General features: G+C 39.8%; 1 protein-coding gene and 1 long non-coding RNA gene across 2 annotated transcripts in view; one reads left to right on the forward strand and one right to left on the reverse strand.

The window, feature by feature from the left end:
• The window catches only part of EVX2 (even-skipped homeobox 2), a 5,435-nt gene extending 660 nt beyond the window's left edge, over positions 1-4,775 (forward strand). The window contains exons 1-3 of the mRNA XM_077275100.1: positions 1-36; positions 934-1,178; positions 2,688-4,775. The exon at positions 1-36 is cut by the window's left edge and continues 660 nt beyond it. Of these exons, the coding sequence (XP_077131215.1) occupies positions 1-36; positions 934-1,178; positions 2,688-3,299 (893 nt within the window). The 3' untranslated portion in view covers positions 3,300-4,775. The remainder of the gene's footprint in view (positions 37-933; positions 1,179-2,687) is intronic.
• Positions 4,776-21,062: 16,287 nt separating this feature from the next.
• Positions 21,063-26,077, reverse strand: part of LOC143784418 (uncharacterized) — a 66,328-nt gene continuing 61,313 nt past the window's right edge. The window contains exon 3 of the long non-coding RNA XR_013217783.1: positions 21,063-21,178. This is a non-coding gene — a long non-coding RNA (uncharacterized LOC143784418). The remainder of the gene's footprint in view (positions 21,179-26,077) is intronic.

Genomic DNA, 26,077 nt, shown 5'->3' on the forward strand with positions numbered 1-26,077 from the left:
TGAGTGGTACCCAGCTAAAGGATAGCATCAGCAAAGGTATGGACCTCCACTATGTGCAGCAGCTGAACTTTATTTACCTACATTTTCTTTTTTTTTTAAATCTACACACACATAGCAAGATTTTTTCAATGCAGAAACATATGTATCCATGGCATATTCGTTTTAAAGTAACATAGAAATATACCTAAAAAATAAAATAAGTCACCTATTTGAGCTGATCCTACATCATAAGTTTATTTGAACGGTCATGAAACGATTTTAACTATAACTGCATAAAAGCATGTGTTTCGTTTGTATCTCATGTGCCCTAAGAACACATAGAACCACACACACAACACCTAAAACATCAAAAGTAAACATAATTGTATATATTGCATTTTATTATGGGAACTTTACATACAAACTTTACACCAAGTTAACACCTGCACAATGAAGCAACCAATCGATTTTTGTTTGTTTGTTTGTCTATCCAATCAATAAAACAAAAACAATAGTTAACTCAGTAGCATAGTAGTTTAAGGCATTTATTATTAATGCATTTATTCAACACATTTCAAAGTTATAATTCCTCACAACTGAATCCCACTGAGAATAGGCAGCGCACTCTCTAATGGGGTCTCTCCATTTTATACTGATACATTTCGCTTCTACTTATTTGATTTGCTGGTTTTAAACTATAAATAATATTTTTATCCCTAATAACCTTGAAAAAAAAACTGCAAATAAGAGCGAGATGTCATATTTTTAAGATAACACTAAGCCTAAAAAAGGAATTGGGTGATCCAAACCATAGAGGCTATTAAATATTCCCAGATGGTTCTGAATGTTCTCTCTTTTTTTGTGCAATCAGAACCCTCATCTTGTATGTAAAATCAATAAATATATATAGATGTTTTCATATATTCATTTCATAATGTGTTTCTTGCTTTGTAGAGAGTGGATCAGTGGCCAGCACCACCAGCTCGTCCACCAGTTCGGGATTAGGCAGCCTGGGCTGCAGTAATAACCCCGTTGGGAGCTCCAGTTCAGCTGCTGACCAGGTGCGGAGATACAGGACAGCATTCACCCGGGAGCAGATAGGAAGGCTGGAGAAAGAGTTCTACCGGGAGAATTATGTGTCCCGGCCCCGGAGATGTGAGCTGGCAGCTGCCCTCAACCTCCCAGAAACAACCATTAAGGTAAGAAGCAGGGGATCGCCCTTATTGTCTGCACTGGGGGCCACTCACTCCCATACGTGGGTCCAGGCGCCGGCTTTATGGGAACATTCCACTGTAAAATTCTGCATCTGAACAATATCCAGTCCCAGGGGCTTAACTGCAACATTTCATAGCAACCTTCAGTGCTGGGCCAATAAATTATAGCATGCTGCAAAACAGGTTTAAATGGGAACTGAAAGGAAACAAGTACTGTATGTGTATAGAAATATACTATAATATATATTATATACATATATATAATAATTACTAGTATAGTATAGTATAGTATAGTATAGTATAGTATAGTATAGATGCATAAGCTGCACTTTATATCCAAATAATGGGTGATGGATTGTTGCAGTGTTTAATTATGTAGACTGTAATTCGGGTCACAGGATCTGTAATTTGGTGACAGAATTTAAAAAACTAAATCAAATGACCTGAGTGGATAAAACAGGATAGATAAAATAGAACCACATAGTTCCAGGTGAAATGTGTGTTCGACTATTATGAAGTATAGAAACAAATTCATGCAAGAGCACTCACTCACACACACAGTAATATATATGTATATGTGTGTGTGAAATATATATATATATATATATATATATATATATATATATATATATATATATGATAGTATCTAACCTTTATAATCACGGTATATAGAGATATTTTAAAATTTACTATATATACTATACAATATATTTGGCAAATATATATACACTATATATGACGTAAAGTTTATATATATATATATATATATATATATATATATATACATATATACTGTATATATATATATATATATATATATATATATATATATATATATATATATATATATATATATATACACTCACAGTATATTGTAGTACAGGTACAAAAGAAGAATATTTTTCTTTCTGCAGAGTGATGATATGCAAAATTGTTTCCACGATTTTCCTAACATTCTGGCTTATAACTACAAGTGAAAAGCTGATTGCAGGAAGTTGGAATCTAACAAAAAATGAATTAGAATAAAGGTCACAGCACACAAGAGGAAAGTCAATGTGGCATTGTCCGCCAGAGAGAGGCCCGTATTAAAAACATTAAAAAGTTGTGAAATCAAGTTTGTTTTTCACAAAGATCTGATCCTATATTTAGGGAATATGGTGTGCCAGCTTTTCTCCAGAGGGTCTCACCTATGTACAGGGGGCACTAAGCTCTCTCCTATCCTCCAGCCATGCATTTCTCCGGCCGAGGAGAGGACACTGCTCTTTTTATCGATGAGATTGGTAACAAGGAGTCCTGAGAACCGTCTGTCCCTGATCAATACTCTCCCTCCACATAGAGATTTGGCTTTTATTCGCCATTTGCTCGGGATTATTTTGTTTCTCATTTGTGGATTGGATTCTTATTATTTTCCGTATTAAGCACAGGTTATATATGTACAGTAGTTGTCACTTTTGCTCCTGTGATGCCTAAACATGTGTCTTCGCCCCTGTGCAGGTTTGGTTTCAGAACCGGCGGATGAAGGACAAGAGGCAGCGCTTGGCGATGTCTTGGCCTCACCCAGCGGACCCCAGCTTCTACACCTACATGATGACCCACGCCGCGGCCACAGGGAGCCTTCCTTACCCCTTCCATTCCCACGTGCCTCTGCATTACTATCCCCACGTCGGGGTCACAGCTGCAGCTGCAGCCGCGGCGGCATCCGGTGCTGCAGCAGCTGCGGCTTCCCCCTTTGCCACGTCCATTCGCCCCCTGGACACTTTCCGTGCCCTCTCTCATCCATACTCCAGACCAGAACTACTGTGCAGCTTCAGACATCCGGGTCTTTATCAGTCTCCGGCCGGCCTCAATAGCACGGCGGCCGCTGCGGCCGCCGCGGCCGCCGCCGCAGCAGCGTCAGCCCCGGGAGCCGCTCCGTGCTCTTGTCTCAGTTGTCACACCAACCAGACAGCGTCAGCACTGGGATCTGTCAGCAGGGGCTCGGATTTCACGTGCACCGCTGCCTCTCAGAGGTCGGAGAGCAGCTTCCTCCCATATTCAGCAGCAGTGCTCAGCAAAACCTCTGTTACCCCCCCGGACCAAAGAGAGGAAACCCCTCTAACCAGATAACTGCACCCCAGACACCTCACCCTACGCCCCCAACACCTGACCTGCACTGACCCCTTCAATGTGGACTGGCCGCAAAACTCCCATCAACAACAAATGAACGCGACCATTTTTTAATATCAGCTCATAAGCAAATTTTTTATTTCTACATCCATAATTAACAATTAATTAAGAAAGTAATTACCGGGATGGAACTTGTATTATGAGTACTTGCACTCCAAAATGATAAGAATCGAAAGCATCACTTTTTTACTATTTTATTTTATTTTTGTTACTGTTGTTAAAATGTATTTCCATCGTACAATATAGTTTTGTGTACTGTTCTTAATTTCATTACTATTATTGTATCCGGTCTTTGGGTTACAAGATGATTTTCTTTACTGATGGCCTGATTTTCTAGGCTGCCGCTTTATCTTAGCAAGTTTTATATTATTTTGATTAATTACTTTGTATCTGGAAAATACTTGAATCTTGAGATTAGGGCAATGTAAAGTGGGGCAGATCATTTTTGTCTGAAAAGTTTTACCTGGGAAACATGATTAATGATATCCCCTGGTAACACGAGGAGGAGTATTCAATGCCTTGTGCCAAGTTACCACTGGGTAAATACAAATTTGCTTTCCCAAAACCCCCCCAGTTCCTGCAGGGAGTTCCCTGAACTTTAGAAAGCACATCACAAACTAGCAGTGTTATTGCCATGTCAATTCTGATGCTAATAATGTGTAGATTATGACGAAAATTGCCAATCATGTTCTCTGATGGACCTCCTTTGAATGTAGAATTGGTGGAAAGTTCCCCGCATAGAGACCTGCTGTCAAGTACTAACAACCCGCTAAGGGAAGTCATTAGGAGAGACAGATAAGAGGCCTGGTACATAAAACATTGTTCTTGGTGCATAGGATGTATGTTATTTAATGCTACATCCGTTACCTGAAGTGATTTCGGAGAAGAAAGCTCAGCTACTATCATCAAAATTGGCAATTTTAATTTTGGATGCTCGGACACCCTGGGCAGACTTTTCTCCTTAAAGTTGATATTCCACTAGTGTGAAGAAGCCTCATTAAATCAAACCTACAGATTTCCATAATGCTCCCCGCAGAGCCACTCCACTCCACACATAATGAGATCTTCTCCAGGGCTGCAGCAGTCACAGAACTGGCACTTGCTTGTGTTGTGATGACCCATCGAGAAAAACGAATCTATCTATCTATCTATCTATCTATCTATCTATCTATCTATCTATCTATCTATCTATCCCATATCTATCTATCTATCTATCTATCTATCTATCTATCTATCTATCTCTCATACCATAAGTGTATACATATACATATAACATACACACACACACACACCTATCTATCGATCTGTCTATCTATCTATCTCATATCTATCTCATACCATAAGTGTGTGTGTGTGTATATATATAGATATATACACACACACACACATACACACACATATATCTATATCATACCATATGTGTATACATATACAAATAACATCCACACATTATCTATCTATCTATCTATCTACCTACCTATCTATTTATTTATCCATTATCTATCTATCTATCTATCTATCTATCTATCTATCTATCTATCTATCTATCTATCTATCCATTATCTATCTATTTATCCATTATCTATCTATCTATCTATCTATCTATCTATCTATCTATTTATCCATTGTCTGTCTATCTATTTATCTATCTATTTATCCATTGTCTGTCTATCTATCTATCTATCTATCTATCTATCTATCTATCTATCCCATATCTATCTATCTCTCTCTCTCATACCATGTGTATTATATATATGTATATATATACACATACACACACACTTAAACACGTATATCTATATCATACCATACGTGTATACATATACATATATCATACACACATCTGTCTATCATTTCATACTATATGTGTGTGTATGTATATATATATATCTACACACACATACATTCCATCTATCTATCGTGTATATATAATTCTATATACATATATATGTACACACACACAAACACACACACACACACAAATAAAGTAAATATAATACTGAGTGTATGTATGTATATATATATATATATATATATATATATATATATATATATATATATATATATATATATATGTATATACCCATTTGGTATTATATTTAATATAATATATGTATTTATAGATAGATGTATAGAACGATAAATGCTCACATAACAATCAGCCCCTTCTATAAATTATCGCTGCCTTTGTATAGCAGTTTTGTGAAATGCCACTGGTCTCCTTCTTTCCATTTTTCATGCCACTAACCAGAGCAGCCAGGGTTGTATGCAGTCTGAGCACAGCCAGTGTTTCCCACTTTTTATTATTATTACTATTATTTTATTCAGATTATTTCTTGGGAAATTAAAACCATTGCTTACAGTTTACTTGAATGTTGTTTAAACCATTCTATAAGTTAATGTAAGATTACAACCTGCAAATAACATTTTTTTATTTTATTTTATGAAATATATAATTTATGGATTGTGAGGGAGTCTAGCACTGTTATGCAACATCTTCCTTTTTTGCATCTTTCACCTGGCCTCCTTTATGTAAATAATCTATTTTTTGGGGGCAATAATGTTTACAGGTTCGGTCGTGATTATGTTATAAGAACGATTGTTAGTACGATGAACTTTATTTATGTTGGATCATTTGGATCCTGATGTCTGTATAAACACATCTGTATAATACACGTGTTTTAAAATCGGTGTCTGTTAAAAAAAATCACTGTAAAATATTTTAAAAAATGTGCAATAATGATTTAAAAAAAAAGCTTTGTATATTATGTTATTTATTGTGTTTGGTGATGACAAATAAATATTATTTAAATGGGATTTCTTTCTATCCTCTTGCACTACTGTTTACCTAAATCAACTGCAAAACGCATTTTTTTGTGTTTCTAGTTTTCTCTGCAAAGGAGATAATTGAGGAAAAAAATATAAACTGTCAGACAGAGACAAATCTGTCGGCAATAGTAAACAGTAATTGCCTTCCAATGTATTCGATTTAGAGAGAATGTGCTTTTATAACCTACTTTACCGCAGAATAAGATGAAAATAAATGGTCATCTTCATCATGTAATGTGAATGTGATCCGCTTTACAATAAAACAATCCTCACACTCCAGGTTCAAAAGTTAAAAATATAAAAATCATTGCAGGAAAGGTGACACCAGCATTACATATACTACTATACTGTTGGCAAAATCGATATTCCAGCACAAAATGCCAGAGTCAATGGTGTGTGCAGAAGAGTCTGTTTCTATTCGATTTAACCAAGATGTCCTTACATGAAAATTTCTTTACCAACTGCTCAGGCTGGCATTAATTACACCAATGCTAAACTGTAGGGAATAGGAGGGCTGCTATCAGAGCCATTCTGGTCCTGTAATTCCCCATTATTATTGCATTAGTCCTAAATGATACAAGCTGATACTGTCTTTAATTGCAGTTTAGTTAAATATATACTGGAGTGCTCCCTTGTGGGAACCTTATTTTCCTTAAAAAAAAACCAACAAAAAACCAGCCTCCTTGTTTCATTTACTCTTCTTAAATGTATCTATTAAAGGGGATAAAGAAATAGGGATTGTTGATCCAGTGATGTATCACAGTTGCTTTCAGGTCTCTTCACTAACTGGGAAGGTTGTAACCCTTAAAAAACACAAGGCATTGAGATAGATGGCCAGGCAAACAGAACAAGACAGTGGCCAAAAACTCCTTATCCAAAATAACAGGATCATTTTTTCCATTTAAAACTAAGGGGGGATGGATACATTGTAACAGTCCCTGACTGTCCATCATCATCCCCCCACCCCTCGAATTGCTTTTGACATGACAATAAATCTGCTGCTTGTTTAATATATATATATATATATTTTATATATATTTTCTTTATTCCAGCACTAATAGAAAAAAAACAAATTAAATGTCCACTTGCTAGATAAGAATACAAAGATCGATGATCCACCCCCCTACTGTCCAATCACCCCCTATTTAATTGACTGTATTTTCTGGGTAATTGAACTGCTCGTTGTAAATTGAAGATTTTATAGAAACGACATGAAAACTACATTTACTGACATTCATCGCATCTTTGACATTGATTATCTGATCAACGCATGTCATGCTAACCTCCAATTCTTCATTACACACTGTTTATGAGCTGTTACAGAACAACTTGCTTGTTCCAGGGTGATTGATTGCCTTATTAACGCGTGTTCTTGTAAGTGTGACCGAACTGATTACGATGCATATGTTTAGAATAATGTTTCATTTAGCTGACTGCGAATAATGCAGGGTGACAGCTGCTGCTGCAGGGAGGACAAAAACCTGATCTACGGGCATCGTTTGGGACCAAAAAGCCCCCCTGTACCAGTGTTTGAGCCCAGCAGCTAGACAATAGCACTCTGGCTATTCCAAACACTGCTGCATCTTGCTGTGCTGACATAGACTGGAATGTCTTACAGAAATACTGAATTCTTCCATGCACTAACTATACAAGGAGGAAGCATAATATCTACTTATTCAGCAGGATATATTTGTATTATAGATTATTTGTAATTTCTCTCTCTTATAATGAAGCTGTTCCTGAGAACAGTCTCCTAAATAGAGAATATTCCATGTAAACTACATCAAGTATAAACATTCAGAGATTATTTTACAAGAATGTCTTCTTTTATATGAGTCTTATAGTAATTTGCAGTACAGTGTAATGCAGTCTATTGTTCGCTGTTATCAGGGGTGAGACTGGCTGCAGCTTCCTTAGAAATGCCCAATTTCCAGAAAGAGTGAAGTTCACATGTAAGAGATTGTATATGCCTTCAGACACTACAATTCTTCATTCCAGGACATCTACATGATACCCATATCCCCAAGTTCCATCTGACTTTTAGCAAAAAAAGTTCTAAAGTTACAATTAAAGGGGTATTCCTATATTCAAAATCCTATCCCAAAATGGAGTAGGTGTAATAATAATAATATTAGCAAACGGATCTTTTGTTTTTCAAGTGGAATCGTTTGATCCAAGAAAGATCAGAAAGTTAATGGTTATGATAGACTACTTAGACTTCTGTTTTGTTTTTCTTTGGTGGAGGACTGGATAGGAATGATTTGTTATTCTCATCCGGCTAGTTTTTCTGAGAACAAATAAAAAAAAAGTTTAAGGTGGTGAATTGGTGCAAATACTGATATTCAGAATATTTAAAATGTTGATGCAACATTTGCTAGAATAGCCAATATACTGCTAGAGTCTGTAGATATTTAGTTAAAAAATAAGTTTTGGACCTCATTTTTTTTGCATTCCTATTATCAACAAATTCATATTGACGTTTGTAGTTAGAATTATGTAGCAGTCTTTTGTGCTATGTGTAGGTGTATATATAATATATGGAACATTGGTAGATTACTGTGCACAAAACGGTCATATGTGCCATCTGGAAATAGCAGTCTAAACAAGCTGAAAGTGTTACAAATAGACAAGACTATGATTGTGAGTGTGTGAGTGTGTAATACTCTCTTCCTGCAGTGTAACACCAGCTTTAATAAAGAGACATCCCAGGGACAATATTTACAAGCTGCCATAATTTACCTGCACTATTTGGCAATGCAACACCCCAAAAAAAAAGTAAATGAATAAAATACTTCATAACTGCTGCTAGAACAGACTGGCTCCTGTAATGAAGAAAAGATTTATGTCAGACGATTCCAGTCCAAATAGCAGCAGCCTCTCTGTTTGTCTCAGCCCAGTGCTTCTATTTAAATGTTACTTTCATATATTATGTGGCATTAATTTAACTATAGCTCATTAAAGCAGAATGAAATGGTTAAATTAACTTATCAACCCATAATGATGATGAATGAGGTATTAATTCAGATACAAGCCGGGCAATTTGCAAGTTTACGCATTCTGATGGCTCTCAAATAACATTTTGAATAGCGGGTCAGCGCCTCAATCAATTACACAAACATGTAAAGTCGTTCTCCTGGAAAAAAAAAATCCTTTTTTTTTTCATGCATATGCATTAAAACATGTCGGTAATTATCCTGGAAAATTGCCTTCATTGGATTAAACGGTGGATTTGGACAAGAGCTGCTGGTCACACTTGGCTAGCAGTTTATAAACCTACTGGCCACAAGGTACTGATGGCTTGTGTATATGTATATGACTGCTTGTGTATGTGTGCATGGATGCTATTGTCTACATACATGTGTGTGCACGAATGTCTCTCTGCATATGTATGTATTCACACATGCATATGTGTGTAGGACAACGTTTTTAAGGCCCATATGAAATCTAATGATGTAATGTGTCCTATGGCTGCCAATTATATTGTAAATGCTGCACAACTGGGGTTCACTGTATAAGAAGCCCTAATTCATAGCACAAATTACAGCACACATTATTCTACTATCACCAGATATCAAGTCCTTATAGCTAATAAAATCCATCATCCATGATTATAATGAATAGTATAATTTCACCCCAATGGATCTGCCAGTGTTCTTTTTTTATCACTAGTTTTTCTCACCCCAAAATACTTTGAAAGTATTTAAAGTCATAACTATGATGGCATTACAACTACTACTCTCATTGACCTTATGTAAGAAACATATGTATTCCTTGATTCCTGAGGATTAAGCTTATCAGGTACAGAACCAGGAAAACATGATGTTGACCAGATTATGTCAATTGTTTGATGGCATTGTATAAAATATGGAGAAACAACAGGAGTAAAAAGCAAGAAATATTAACTTACCAAGTCATTGATAGTGAACACAAAAACGTACTGCAGATGCATCTCCTCCTTTAGTGACTGGATATCCCATCTGAACCTGTAGAACATAGTAATAAAATCAGACTTCTTTTTTTGGGTGCTTATGTCAGCTGTTAGAGCACTTCTCTCTATATAACACACATGTTGGTACATGGGTGATTCCACAACAATAAAATATTACAAGGCATTTTAAAAAGATGCCGGTGGAGCCACAATGGTATGCTGCTCATTTTCATTACAACTTAATTCCAGAAAGTGGTGAGACTATGCATTTAATATGAAACCTCATTTTCGCTTTAACAGGTAATTAAGCATTTTAAAAAGTAGTATTCTTTCTGTATATTATTACAAAGCTTGCGTGTTTTTTTTATGTGATTTCTGTGGGTTATGCATTATAGTATAAGAACATTCTGAGAAGGTATATAAGGTGTCTTGTACAACAGTTTTGATATTCTCTTGTTATGCTATAGGCTTCATAGGCATCACTGTATTTGCTAAGATCATGTATTTAGGGTGACAGGAAATTTAAACAAATGACCAAATAACAATATAATATTGTCAGCAAAAATTGTGTAAATTGCGAAAAATGTTTACATTTTCTGAAGTTCGCAGTTACTTTTTTACTAAGAATACATATTCAAAATTTATGGCAGTAACCTAACAAAACATTTATTTTAATTTAAATCTTTGGTTTATTTCTTTGGTCAGGATAGATTCACTTGGACTATTTAATAGTGAATCTATCACCACATTTGACCTATCTAAACTATTAATATGGGCATACAGGCTATAAACTTCTGAAAACAGTCCTGTGTGTCTCATATTAGCTGTGTTGTTGCTGAGAAATGATCTTTTATCACTTTATATAAGTGACCTCTTCCAGGCTGGGGGCGGATGGTGTCCGGAGGATAACTCTGCCTCCAGAGCTTATTTAAAATATTAGGGGGAGTTACCAGTGTGATGTGACAGTTACCACTGTTACCAGTGTGATGGGAAATGGCCGCTCTCTGCTCTCCAGATAACGGACATCTGCAGGTTCCATTCAGCTTTCTGCTCACAGGAGACAGGGTTGTAATACTGTTACAATACAGCAGAGCTGAGAGAGAAGCAAAAATGTGAAATTTCATTTCTCCTGTTCCGTGTTGGTTACTTGTCTTCATGTAAAATAAGCTCTGGGGGCAGAGTTATCTCCAGGCACCCTCCGCCCCGACACCTGGAAGAGGTCACTTATATAAAGTGATAAAAGATGATTTCTCAGCAACAGCAAAGCAGATAGGAGACATACAGGTAGGACTGTTTTCAGCAGTCTATAACCTGTATGGCCATATTAATAGTTTAGATAGGTCAAATGTGGTGACAGATTCCCTTTAAATTTCAATGTTCAGTATAGTAAGTACCTTGTAGATAAGTTTCATTTGAAGGTTACAACTTTGTTTCTTCCTACAGTGTTGACAATGTTGAAAGTGATCTACAAAGTATTTCACACTATTCATAAAAACCTGTGTTTTATAACTGGCTTTACTAAAAGATTTGCTACAAATGAGAAACGTTCTTATCGATACATTGTTTAAAATTAAAAAGTTAGGAAGAGAACTGATATGAAAGCTTTCAATAACGGTAATAATACAGCATGAACTGTCAATACTGTCATAGCGGATTTGATTATGGGAATTGGGGAAAGAAATCTGCAAATAAAGGATACCACAGATGTTTTTCATATAGCGTACAGTTATGACCTTTAGTGTATCATCATATTACACTCGATATTTGTAGGCATTAAAGGGGTGGTCCGAAACTAAAATGTATTTTAATTCTAAATGTCTATCTATGTCATGTCATAATTTAATCTATTTTCTAATATACTTTAATTAAAAAGTCCCTCCCATTCCCTCTCTAATATATCTGTTTTATTTTATTTTTTACTACTTCATGACTTTTCATTTGAGAATCCCAGCGCATGTTGGGAAAGCCAAATGAGACCTCAACGCAGCCTCTGCCCCCTCTCTGAAACAGTGCACTCGCTCACCGGCTCTTATCAGAAGTAACAATCAGGCAAGAAAGTGTACCGTCAGTGATATCACATGCAACGGCAGCGCTGGCCTATGCTTTTCCTGAAAGACTGGTAATCTTCTTACAATGCACACTGACAGTGCGCTCTTTTTCTGGCCCATTACTTCTGATCAGAAATGGTGAGCAAGCAAATTGTCACTATGCGTATTGCACAGTAACAAGAACCTACTGAGCATACATCGGATTGACAACTGACGCATGCTCAGTAGAGCAGAGACTAGCCTAGTGCCCGAAATGGATGTCACTGATGACGTTTCATTTCAGGAAAGGGGCTGAGTCTGCGGCACTGACAACAGCCTCTGCCCCCTTAAGACGACTCCCTTGACTATCCCAGCAAGCACTCGGTTTATCAAACAAAGCATCATCAAAGAGGAAGTAATTAAAAAAATAAATAAAGCATGTTGAGTTGGGAGGGAACAGTAGAGACTTTTTAATTAAGGTGTATTAGAAAAGAGATTAGAGTATGACATTAGAATAGATGAGTTCTAGTCCTCTTCCTCTCTGAAGAGACAATTTGCATATTAAATAGATAGGCATTTAGGATTAAAATAAGTTTTAGTTTTGGACCACCCATTTAAAGCAAACCTCCAGTCTAGCAAAAAAATATACCGTTATTGAGGGATTGATTAAAAAATTTACTGTGTGCCCTCGTTTTTTTCCCAACTTTGAAGAAATACTTCTCAGACTCACAATAGTGTTAATTGGTAATCTGAGACACTGACCTGTTCTCAAAGTCACTTGGAGGACCCACATACCGATAGGCACAAGATATTCTTCAACTATTTTTTGATTCTCTTTCATATAAAAACTTCAACCACATCGAGTGAGGCACAAGTGTTTCACATAAGATGAAAAGTAACAACCTTTCAGGTTTATACCCTTCATGAAGCATAGGAAGCTCACAGAAGACATGAATGACTGTACTGCACCTGCCTCCATACTGGAGGCTTGCTAGTACCTTGCTTGCTCTTGGGGAATACCACCATGGACCTTGAACTTCTCTACATAGTTATCAATGTCTTCCTGGTGACCTTCCTATGCCTGAGGAGGGAATAAAACCTATAAGATTGATACTTACTGTAGTGCCGGCATCTCTGCCTGCTGCCCCTCTTCCCCAGCAGAGACGCAGACCTACTCACCACTGCTGCTCCCGTTCCTCACTTACTGCTGCGGCTGCTGATGCCTGGGGTGCACGCACTGAGCGTAGATCCCTGGGCATTATGGTTAGGGTGCATATGGTCCTGTCCTCTTAAAGGGACAGCGCACGCATCACAATCATTATTGAAGGCACCACCACCTGTAGGGAGATGCCTGTGCAACGTTGTGAGGTTGTTCCTAAACACTCTTGTTAGTTCTCAGGTCCCAGTGCTCGTATTCCTGTATACCTGCCTGTGTATCAGCCATGCCCGCCTGACTATCTACCAACCAGTCCAGCCTGCACCTATCAGTGCTCATCTTTATGTCACCCTGTCCGGATGCACTTGCTAATTCTCATTTCTATGTCAACCGCTCCAGCTGCACTTGTCAGTGCTTATCTCTACGTCAGCCAGTCCAAGTGCACCTGCTAGAGCTTATCTCTACATCAGCTGGTCCAGCCACACTTGCTAGGGCTCATCTCTACATCAGCTGGTCGAGCAGCACTTGCTAGTGCTCAGCTCTACATCAGTCGGTCCAGTCACACTTGCCAGTTCTCATCTCTACGTCAGCCGGTCCAGCCACACTTGCTAATGCTTATCTGTATGTCAGCCGATCCTGTCTGCATTTCTGTCTCCAGTATTCTTACAGTGCCTGCCTGCATCTATTGGACCTTCCTTGGGGCCGCCTCAGGTACCAGTCCATAGGAGGTCAGTTGCCATCTTCCCAAGGTCCGTTCTGGAGTAACACCTGGTCCACCTCCTTAGCCCCTCCTCGAATCACGGTATCATATGCCGCTGTGTATCCAAGGTCAGATTTGGTGAGGCTCCTAGTTACACCCCTCCCGGTATCCCTAAGTCCACAGCACATTGGTTCCACCACCCAGCCTGTTACACTTACCGCACCTTATGCCAAGCACTTACTGTATATCTAACTTGATATGTTGTAAAGTTTAAGCATGAAAAAGAATAAATAAAATAGTTGAAGCATATTTTGTGCCTATTGGTGTGTGATTTCACAAAGTGACTTGGTAATACATACGTTTAACCCCTTTACCCCCAAGGGTGGTTTGCATGATAATGACAGGGCCAATTTTTACAGTTCTGACCACTGTCCCTTTATGAGGTTATAACTTTGGAACGCTTCAACGGATCTCGGTAATTTTGACACTGTTTTCTCATGACATATTGTACTTCATGTTAGTGGTAAAATTTTCTTGACATTACTTGAGTTTTTGTGAAAAAAACGGAAATTTGGCAAAAATTTTGAAAATTTTGCAATTTTTCAACTTTGAATTTTTGTGCCCTTAAATCACAGAGATATGTCACACAAAATACTTAATAAGCAACATTTCCCACATGTCTACTTTACATCAGCATAATTTTGGAACCATAGTGATTTATAACGGTTAAAAGTTGACCAGAAATTTCTCATTTTTACAACACCGTTTTTTTTTTTTAGGGACCACATCACATTTGAAGTCACTTTGAGGGGTCTATATGATAGAAAATACCCAAGTGTGACACCATTCTAAAAACGGCACCTCTCAAAGTGCTCAAAACCACAGTCAAGAAGATTATTAACCCTTCAGGTGTTTCACAGGAATTTTTGGAATGTTTAAAAAAAAAAATGAACATTTAACTTTTTTCCACAAAAAATTTACTTCTGATCCAATTTGTTTTATTTTACCAAGGGTAACAGGAGAAAAAACCCAAAAGTTGGACCCAAAAGTTGTTGTACAATTTGTCCTGAGTATGCCGATACCCCATATGTGGGGGTAAACCACTGTTTGGGCACATGGCAGAGCTCGGAAGGGAAGGAGCGCCATTTGACTTTTCAATGCAAAATTAGCTGGAATTGAGATAGGACGCCATGTCGCGTTTGGAGAGCCACTGATGTGCCTAAACAGTGGAAACCCCCCAAAAGTGACACTATTTTGGAAAGTAGACCCCCTAAGGAAATTATCTAGATGTGTGTTGAGCACTTTCAACCCCCAAGTGCTTCACAGAAGTTTATAATGTAGAGCCGTGAAAATAAAAAATCTTTTTTTTCCACAAAAATGATTTTTTAGCCCCCAGTTTTGTATTTTCCCATGGGTAACAGGAGAAATTGGACCCCAAAAGTTATTGTCCGATTTGTCCTGAGTACGCTGATACCCCATATGTGGGAGTAAACCACTGTTTGGGCGCACGGCAGAGCTCGGAAGGGAAGGAGCACTGTTTTACTTTTTCAACACAGAATTTTATGGATTGAGATCGGATGTCATGTTGCGTTTGCAGAGCCCCTGGTGTGCCTAAACAGTGGAAACCTCCCAATTCTAACTCCAACCCTAACCCCAACACACCCCTAACCCTAATACCAACCCTAACCACACTCCTAACCCCAACACACCCCTAACCCTAATCCCAACCCTAACCACACCCCTAACCCAAACACACCCCTAACCCTAATCCCAACCCACCCCTAACCCCAACACACCCTAACCCTAATCCCAACCCTAACCACACTCCTAACCCTGACACACCCCTAACCCAACCGTAAATGTAATCCAAACCCTAACCCCAACTCTAGCCCCAACCCTAACTTTAGCCCCAACCCTAACTTTAGCCCCAACCCTAACCCTAATGGGAAAATGGAAATAAATACATGTTTTTATTTTATTATTTTTCCCTAACTAAGGCGGTGATAATGGAGGGCTTGATTTACTACTTATAGCGGGTTTTTATGTTTGGCAGCTGTCACACACTAAAAGACGCTTGTTATTGCAAAAAATATTTTTTGTGTTACCACATTCTGAGAGCTATAATTTTTCCATATTTTGGTCCACAAAGTCATGTGCAGTATTGTTTTTTGCGGGACGAGTTGAAATTTTTACTGGTACCATTTTTGAGCACATGACATTTTTTGATCGCTTTTTATTCCGATTTTTGTTAGGCAGAATGAACAAAAACCAGCAATTCGTGAATTTCTTTTGGGGGGGGGGACGTTTATACCGTTCCGCGTTTGGTAAAATTGATAAAGCACTTTATTCTTCAGGTCAGTACGATTACAGCGATACCTCATATATATCATTTTTTTATGTTTTGACGCTTTTATACAATAAAAACTATTTTATAGAAAAAATAATTATTTTGGCATCGCTTTATTCTGAGGGCTATAACTTTTTTATTTTTTTGCTGATGACGCTGTATGGCAGCTCGTTTTTTGCAGGACAAGATGACATTTTTGGCGGTACAATGTTTAGTTATATCCGTCTTTTTGATCGTGTGTTATTCCACTTTTCGCTCGGTGGTATGATGATAAAGCATTGTTTTTTGCCTAGTTTTTTTTTTTTTTACGGTGTTCACTGAAGGGGTTAACTAGTGGGACAGTTTTATAGGTCAGGTTGTTATGGACGCGGCGATACAAAATATGTGTACTTTTATTGTTTTTTTTTAATTTACATAAAGAAATGTATTTATTGGAACAATATATATATATATTTTTTTTATTTATTTCCTTTTTTTTTTTTTTACACATGTACATATTTTTTTTTTTTACTTTTTTACTTTGTCCCAGGGGGACATCAGTATATATTGTCAGATCGCTGATCTGACACTTTGCAGTGCACTTTGTCAGATCAACGATCTGACAGGCACCGCAGGCGCTTGCAAGCCACCTCCCTGCAGGACCTGGAAGGAGCCCCGCAGCCATTTTGGATCCGGGGCCTGCAGGGAGGAGGACGGAGGAGACCCTCGGAGCAACGCGATCACATCGCATTGCTCCGAGGGTCTCAGGGAAGCACGCAGGGAGCCCCCTCCCTGCGCGATGCTTCCCTATGCCGCCGGAACGCTGCGAGAATGTTTGATCGCAGTGTTCCGGGGGTTAATGTTCCAGGAGCGGTCCGTGACTGCTCCTGGCACATAGCACCGGATGTCAGCTGTGATAGTCAGCTGGCAACCGGCCGCAATCGGCCGCGCTCCCCCTGTGAGTGCGGCTGATTGCGTTAGACATACTGTCCCATCAGTGGTCATACGGGCCCATACCACCTCGACGGGATAGTAAGTCTATTGTCAGAAAGGGGTTAAAGAAGAAAAGTAGTTTTCTTTAGGGGAATGAGCACCCATCCTCATCTTTGCAACAGGCGAGAGTAGTGCAACCCATAGTGTTTCTCTGTGAAATCCTCCTGCTTTTGGATACTCCAGCTCTTTTCACATGAGAGGGAGTGTTTTAGAAACTTGAAAAGTATCTCTGAGCAAAAGAAAAGGAGCCTAGGAATTGGCAGGTTTCCAGGTTACTAATAATCAATTTATTGATATCATTCAAATTTTATGTCTGACTGAAGTTTCACTTTTAAATTGTTATTCCTATCGCTACTTCCAATAGGTGGCACTATAGAGTTCAAGTCCTCTTTTTCGCTGAGGAGGCAATTTGCATATTTCTATCTTAGACATTTATAGCATACACACAAGACATGCCTGTAATGTCCGATGTGCTGCCTCTGGGATCCACACCTAATTCTAGAACAGGTCTTAATTCCTTTGTTGCAGTCACTGGGATTTGAGTGGTGACTGTGCATGAACATCTTCCTTTCGTCATTTCTATGGGTGTTCCGGTGTTATTGCAGCGCCCCAGAGTCCTGGTCGTTGCAGCACTGTGTCTCCGCCACTAAGGGGAGCTATGGTACGTCTGATGGCACTGAAGGAGTTCATCTGATCAGGTATCACAGACACCAATACATTTCACCGCCGGGCCTCCAGGGGGAGCTAAGGGTTCTATTTACTAGGCCACTCTCCACACACTGGTAAAACTGGGGGTCAGGCAGGAAGTTAGAGAGAAAGCTGACTGGGTTGGAGCCAGGCAACACCTTGTGGCAGAGGGTGTTGCAGGAGAAGATTCAGTAGGGTCCCTGTCAGGGGTGGGATCCTGACAGAGGCTTGGCAACTTGAGCGAACGTAACGGGACCGTGCCTGCTCAGTGTAGCGGCGGTGCCCAAGGAGGGATTGGAAGCGAGATAGATTGTGCTGAGTGAGAAACGAGATCAAAGCAACAAGGAGAATACCAGTAGGGGTCGTGCTGTAAGACCGAGGCAACATCCTACTGAGGCGCATAACCGGCGGCCGGAACGCCGAGGGAGTATTACAATATTCAGCTTCAAGCAATACTCTAAACCAACGGCAGGACAGTCAGTCAAAGGCGGGCTGTCTCATCTAAATCACCTATGCAGTCTTGGGGGGCAACCTGTGGAGAAGGGCGACTCTAGGGTCCCGGAAGAGCTCCGAGCCTACCCGTCATACGGGTGCCGTCCCAACCGTAACATCAGGGAGGGACGGAGGATTAGCAGAACATCATCTAACCGAGTTGTGAGGGAACTTAAGAAACAGACACAACAGTTGTGGGGACTTTCCGTAAGCACAGCAGGGAAGGACCGCAACACATAGCGCTAGAAGGAAGGCACAGATTTCCACCTGTAAAGAGAACTCTGGAGGTGCCATTGGACCGGCCGGACTTGCGCAGCCTGGTTATCCGGATTCTGGACTGAGGACCCAGAGATCTTCAGTAAAGAGGTAAAGAGACTGCAACCTGGTGTCCTCGTTATTTATTGCATCGCACCACCACCACTACCATCATCCATCATATCTATCACTGTACGCCCCTCGGCAGGGTCACGGACCGGGCCTAGCCACCGTGACAACCCCAGAGCAGAGACTCAGAGGCCCGGTACCGGGTACCCCTCGGCCCTGCTGCAGTGGGGGCGCTACATTATGGGGGCTGCTTGGCTGTTTTCAGAACTCCCATGAAGATTTGGAGAGAGCAGTGAATGCTTTCCATGTGCAATAAATGTTTAATGGGAATACCCCTTTAAAAGAAGCCAATAACACCCAGCTAATGAGTGAACTATTCTATATAACTTCCAGTACAGGGCTATTCCTGACAACAGTCATCTTCTAATTATTGGATAGGTGGTAAATGTTAGATTGGATGTGTTTGTCCCTCTGCTTTGACCCCTCCTTGCCATAGCCATGAGATTGGATGTAATTAGGGGCCAGGTTGCTCCATTCTAGCGATTGGTAAAGTTCCCAACAGTTGGCTATAAGTAATCTCACCGTAACCATCTATCCATTACATAAATGATTATGTTGTTTTTGGCTAAAACAGTCTTTCAAAAATATATGTATTTAGGTTTACTAAGAAACATGTAATATACAGTATATAGTACGTGCAGTAAAAAAAGTCTGTATGGAAGCACTTGGTCCCTGTGGCTGTATACATCAGAGCCATGGGCACGGTATGTGCCGCATGGAGATTATACACTATACAATATTGCATCCGATAGAAAATGGCAAAATGTGTTTTCTATTTTATACAGAATCTGAGAGGAAGAAAACCCTCTATGTGTTTACCCATGGATGTCTATGTGTTATGTAATAAATGTAATAAATAATGTAATAAAGTTTTGCACAGCTTGAAAACTGTACAGAGCTGAAATATGGGAAGGTTAGACTTGACACACACATGGGTCGATTCATCAAAATGCTTTAAAAAGTTGCTAATTTTTTTCACAACACAGATCGACACAAAAATGTTGCAACGCTTTCCTGTCAGACAATAAAAATATTCTCCAAGCCATTTTTAGCTACATATATAGCGATGCACTCATTTGCATCTGTATGCTAATTGCATACTGTGATATTAGCGACTCAAAATTACATATTTAATAGAAGAACAGAGGACTGAGTCAATGCTAGACTAACATGCAAAGTGAATAAACTTTTTATTTCAACCCACAAATCACACAAAAATTCAAAAGGTTAAAAAAGCAACGTATAGAGCAGTAGTAGACAAAGGTATATATACTGGGTCAGTGATAGACATCCAAGATAATGAGTACCGCTGACAATGCTGGGCACCGCGGGTGAGTAACAGATAAAGCTGCTGCTTATAAATATTATATCTTTGGTGGTTAATGGGTCAGTTCTGCTGGGAGGCCACTAGAGGTCATGGTAAAAGTCTCACAGGTGCTCCTGGCTACCAATCAATATTACACACAGAAAGACCTCTTAGCCATCAAATATGTTGACCACCATTACTTAAATACCACACATGAATAAGCAACAAAAATGGTAAATAAACATAGTCAAATGTCATTACCCGTCATGGTGCAGAGCAGGTAAGCCGGGACTCACTCCCCAACGTACGTTTCGGTACAGATCTCCTTCTTCAGGGGGTGTGGCTTAATAGAATAAGGATCCCTGTCTTTATACCTGCCTCACTGGTCACATGATCAGGGGGCACCAATAAGGAGTCTGTCTGGTGCGCACGCGCGTGGCCGCGACGCCACCCACCGCTGCACACCGACATCACAAGTCCAGACCCGGTCACGTGGTGCGGCCGGCGCCTAGCCGTCACCACGCAACGGGGTATACAGACTGCGATGCCGACGCGCAGGATGAGAGCGGACAGGGAGACCGCTGCGCACACGCACCAGAACAGGCCCCAGGCAAGAACGTGCACTAGCTGTATTACAAAGAGAGAAGCATCACATACATGCCAGCACAGAATAAGCAATTTTATCTATAGGTATGGGCACATATTCTGCACAGCGGTACCCTGCATAGACATGCATGTTATATAAGTCCATATATTAAAAGATCTGCGCATACAAAGTAATGGAGAGAAAAGGAGCAATCAAAGTGCTATGTGCTGTCCATTATATAAAAGTCCATTTCTTCATTCTTTATACAAATAACGGCACCTCTTCTCTTCAAAATTCTTAGCAGACTTTATAGCGTCCGTCCAGACATAAAAGACAAAGGATTCTTCATCCATCCTGGAAATGCTTATGAACACATAAGTGTAATCAAGCTGATAAAAATCGTCACTTAGTAGAAAGAAAAAGACAACAAGTGAGTACACAATATTTGTGATAGACAAAAGAATAAAATAGCCATAAAAATCAAACAAATGACAGGATGGCGGCAAGTACACACGGAGGCAGAGGGGTATTACATATACTATAAATAAGAAGCAAATCCTTGTGACTCATTGAGTCCATTAGGGGACATAGTCCTGAGGATAGTAATCCATCTGCACTCCTTTTGGGCTAGCAAACGCTTAATGTCTCCACCACGAATACCGCACTGGATGTGTTGTATACCTCTCACCATAAATGTTTTGGGGTTGCTCTGGTGGAACAGTTTATAGTGCCTCGGAATTGTTTTTAGAAGGGTCAAGTCGGTTACTGTGGCTGCTGCCTGAATGTCCCGTAAATGTTCATGTGTACGTATCCTCAATTGGTGAGATGTTAATCCAATATATATTTTAGGACATCCACATGTTGCATAGTATATCACCTGTGTGGTAGCACACGTGATATATTGCTTGATGTAAAAATTCCTAGTACCATCTACCGAAGCGAAGGTGGATGTCCTCAAGATGTTTTTACAGGCCATACACCTCCCACAGGGAAAACATCCCTGTGGAGGGCCCTGGCTGTTGAAGATATTCTTAATTGTAGGGACATAATGACTATGGACAAGGATATCGTCCAATATTGGCTCCTTCTTGCCGTCATCAAGGGGTATTTGGACAAACAGCTCGCCAGGACTGGATCAGTCTGCAAAATATTCCAGTGGCGTTGGAGGCATTCCCTCATTTGCCCCCATTGTCCATTAAATGTCAAAATGAATCTAATCTGATCTTGTCCCTTCTTAATCCTTGACTGGGAGTGCAAGAGTGCAGTACGACTGCTCTTCTTAGCTCGTATATACCCCCTTCTGATGGATTTGCCACTGTACCCACGCATCCGGAACCGATCACTTAGGTCTGCGGCCTGCCGCTCAAATCCCTTGTCAGACGAACAAATTCGCCAGATCCTTAGAAATTGACCCACCGGGATGGCCCTAATAGTGCTCCCCGGATGACTGGATCCCACGTGTAGTAGTGAATTGACCGAGGTGGGCTTCCGGTAGACATCTGTCTGTAAATGCTGATGTCTATTGACAAGTATTTTGATGTCCAGGAAGTCCACCTCCACCCTGCTGAATTTGTAAGTTAACTTGATGTTAAATGGATTTAAATTTAGGCCATCCGTGAAAGACCGCAATTGCTGTTCATTCCCTTGCCAGATAATAAAGAGGTCATCTATATAGCGAAGCCAGCACTGCACATGGTCCGTGGCGTGGGCACCCTCCCCGCTGAAAATACCCTTCTCCCAGTAACCCAGAAAGAGGTTAGCAAAAGAGGGCGCACAGGCCGCCCCCATGGCAGTGCCGCACTTCTGCAAATAAAAAACATCCCGAAATACAAAGAAGTTGTGGGTCAGACTATATTGGAGCAGTTCCAATACGAGATCACACATAGGGCCATCCCAGTTACTATTAGAGAGGAAAAAGCGACAGGCCTCCAGCCCATCATGATGCCAGATGCACGTGTACAGCGACTTGACATCAGCTGTAACGAGCAGCATGTCATGATCAAGGGTCATACCATAATTTCTGGCCAAGACATCCATCGTGTCCCGAGCATAGGAGGGCAACGACTCCACTAACGGCTTCAGATAGTAATCTATAAATTTACATATGGGTTCGCATAGCCCTCTAATGCCAGACATGATGGGTCGGCCCGGTGGATCCAGTGGGTCCTTATGAATTTTTGGTATGAAATATATTGTTGGAACCCTAGGGGATTTGATTAGTAGCCCCTCCAAAACCTTTTTGGGAATAATTCCCTTTTCGAAAGCCTGATGCAATATCATTTCTAATTCTGAAGAAAAGGCTGTCAAGGGACTACAATCTAGTCGGAGGTATGTGTTCTTATCTCTTAGCTGCCTAAGTGCCTCCTTTTCGTATAGATGTTGTGGCCATATTACTATGTTTCCCCCCCTTGTCAGCCGGCTTTATAACTATATCATTATAGCTCTTCAACTCTTTTAAAGCAGATCATTGTGAGGCCGTAAGGTTGTCTTTTCCCCTTGTTTCAGATATCCTACTGAAATCATCCATAACCAGCCTAGTGAAAATATCGACTGCTGGGCAGGCTGACAAGGGGGGAAAATGGGTGGAACATGGATATATTGATTGTGGGAACATACCTGTTGCAACAGGCTCCTGTTCCTTTAATAAATCCTCCAGGGCATGTAGAGCCTCCTCTTCCGCCTGATCATAGACATGCTGCTCACCTATCCCCCTCGTATGTAGCTTCTTGAGGATCAACTTTCGCAAAAATAGGAAGAGATGCTTTGTTGCTTTCCTGTCAGATGAAGCAACTCCGCCAAAATGGGTAGAGCTTGGGAGGAACCGAGGAAGGATGGGGTGGGGTTACACCCGCCGGTCAAATTTCAAATTAATTAAAAGGGTCGGCATTTCGTATGTCACAAATGTAACGGGACCAGAGAAGCATATCTGGTGAGACACACAGAGAGATGTGCCAAATTTATTAAGCTGTGAGCACCTCTTAATGAATTTGGTGTATTGTATTAGAAAGAGCTCATCATTGGCCAGCGTCAGATGAGTATGTTACAGGTGCATACCTGCTCAAGTATTATACATAGCAGAAACACAAGGTCTAGCCCAACCATGGACCTCAGGAACTGTACTGACAGCTTTAGAGGGATCTATGAAGCTGTTAATCTGGGTCCGCCTAGGTCAATATTCTTTATTAATACTAAATAATAAGAATATATATATAAATATTTAGAGTTAACATGCTCAAATATTGGCAAATTATTTATTAATTATAATATTAGATTTATATACATAGTGCACAAAAACAACACTATCAGGGACCAATGGAGAGACCCAGGTTTTTGTGTTGTGGGACTGGGACTACAAGGGTAAATAGTCTAAGTGACAAATTATAATCTGTCACCAGGTATAGGATATCAATACATATAAAAGAGATCTATACCTGAGTCAAATAAATAGAGCAAAAAAGGCCAAAGTGCATGAAATAATCTTGCTATATACCCTGACTTGCAAAAGTATTCACCCCTTGGCTTTTTACCTATTTCGTTAAATTTCAACTTGTGTTTACATATTTTGGTAATCTGATTTGTGTGTGATGCATAAGCACTATATAGTCTAAGTTGATGAAGTCAAATGAGAAAAATATAGGCATACATTTAATTTATGGGATCAAATAACTAAAAATTGGCATGTGTATATGTATTCACCTATTTTGCAATAAAGCCCCTAAACATTTTGGGTGCAAGCAATTACCTTCATAAGTCACATTCTTAGTGAAAGATTGCACTTACGTGAAATTCCAGAGAGTCACATGGTCTGTCAATATACTGTATACACTTTTTCTGAAAAGCCACAGATGATGCAACACCATTATCAAGAGGCACCACCAACCAAACAACACCATGAAAATCAAGGAGATATCCAAACAAGTCAAAGGGACAAAGTTGTTGAGAAGTACAAGTCAGGGTTGGGTTATAAAAAAATATCCCAACCTCTGATGATCCCTGGAGCACCATCAAATCCATTTTCATCAAATGGAAAGAACATGGTACCACAATAAACCTGACAAGTGAGGGCTGCCCACCAAAACTCTCAGCCAGGCAAGGAGAGCATTAATCAGAGAGGCAACACAGAAACCAAAGGTAACCGTGAAGGCGTTGCAGAGTTCCCAAGCAGAGACTGGGGTATCTGTCCATATGACCACAATAAGTCATACACTTCATAGAGATGGCCTTTATGGTAGTGGAAGAGTGGGCAGAAAAAAAGCCTTTACTTACACACAAAAATTGTAAGGCTCATTTAGAGTTTGCCAAAAGACATGTGGTACATTCCTCAAATGTATGGAGAAAGGTGCTGTGGTCAGATGAGATCAAAATTTAACTTTTTGGCCACCAAAGTAAACGATATGGCTGGCGCCAAACCAACACAGCTCATCACCTCAAGAACACCATCCCCACAGTGAAACCTGGTGGTGGCAGCATTATGCTGTGGGGATATTTTTAGGCAGCAGGGACAGGAAAATTGGTCCGAGTCAATGGGAAGATGGATGGTGTGAAAAACAGGGATATTCTTAAGCAAAATCTGTCTGTCAGTGATATGAGACTAGGATGGAGGTTCACCTTCCAACAAGACAATGACCAAAAGCATACTGCTAAAGCAACACTCGAGTGGTTTGAGGGGAAATGTGTAAATGTTTGGAGTGGCTTAATCAAAGCCCAGACTTTAATCCAATTGATAATCTGTGGTCAGACTTGAAGATAGATGGTTTCCTCAGGTGAACAGCAAACTTGAAGTTGCTAGAGCAGTTTTACCTTGAGAAATGGGCAAAAATACAAGTGGCAAGATGTGGAAAGCTCATAGAGACTTTAAAAAACGCGACTTGCAGCTGTAATTGCTGCAAAAGGAAGCTCTACAAAGTACTGAGTTTAGGGGGTGAATAGTTAAGCTTCAGATATTTTGTCCCATTTGTTGTTTGCTTCACAATAAAAAGAAAACCAAATGTTCAGAGTTGTTGACATGTTCTTTACAAGAACTGAATGAAACCCTAAAACAACTGTGAAATTCCAGGTTGTAAAGTAGCAAAACACAAAAAATTGCCAATGGGGGGGGGGGAATACTTTTCTAAGCCACTGTTAGACCAATGTCAAAGAAGAGAAGAGTACATGTGTGTTTTAATAAATCAAATTATCATTAAAAAAAGTAATGACCTAAATTACAAAATATTGATGTAAAGCAGCTCAAAGAAAAATGATTGTTCTCATTATGATGTAAAATATGATTTACACATTAAAATAAACCATCTGTGTACCATTTTA

This window comes from Ranitomeya variabilis, chromosome 7 (genome assembly GCF_051348905.1).
Source record: "Ranitomeya variabilis isolate aRanVar5 chromosome 7, aRanVar5.hap1, whole genome shotgun sequence".
NCBI lineage: Eukaryota > Metazoa > Chordata > Amphibia > Anura > Dendrobatidae > Ranitomeya > Ranitomeya variabilis.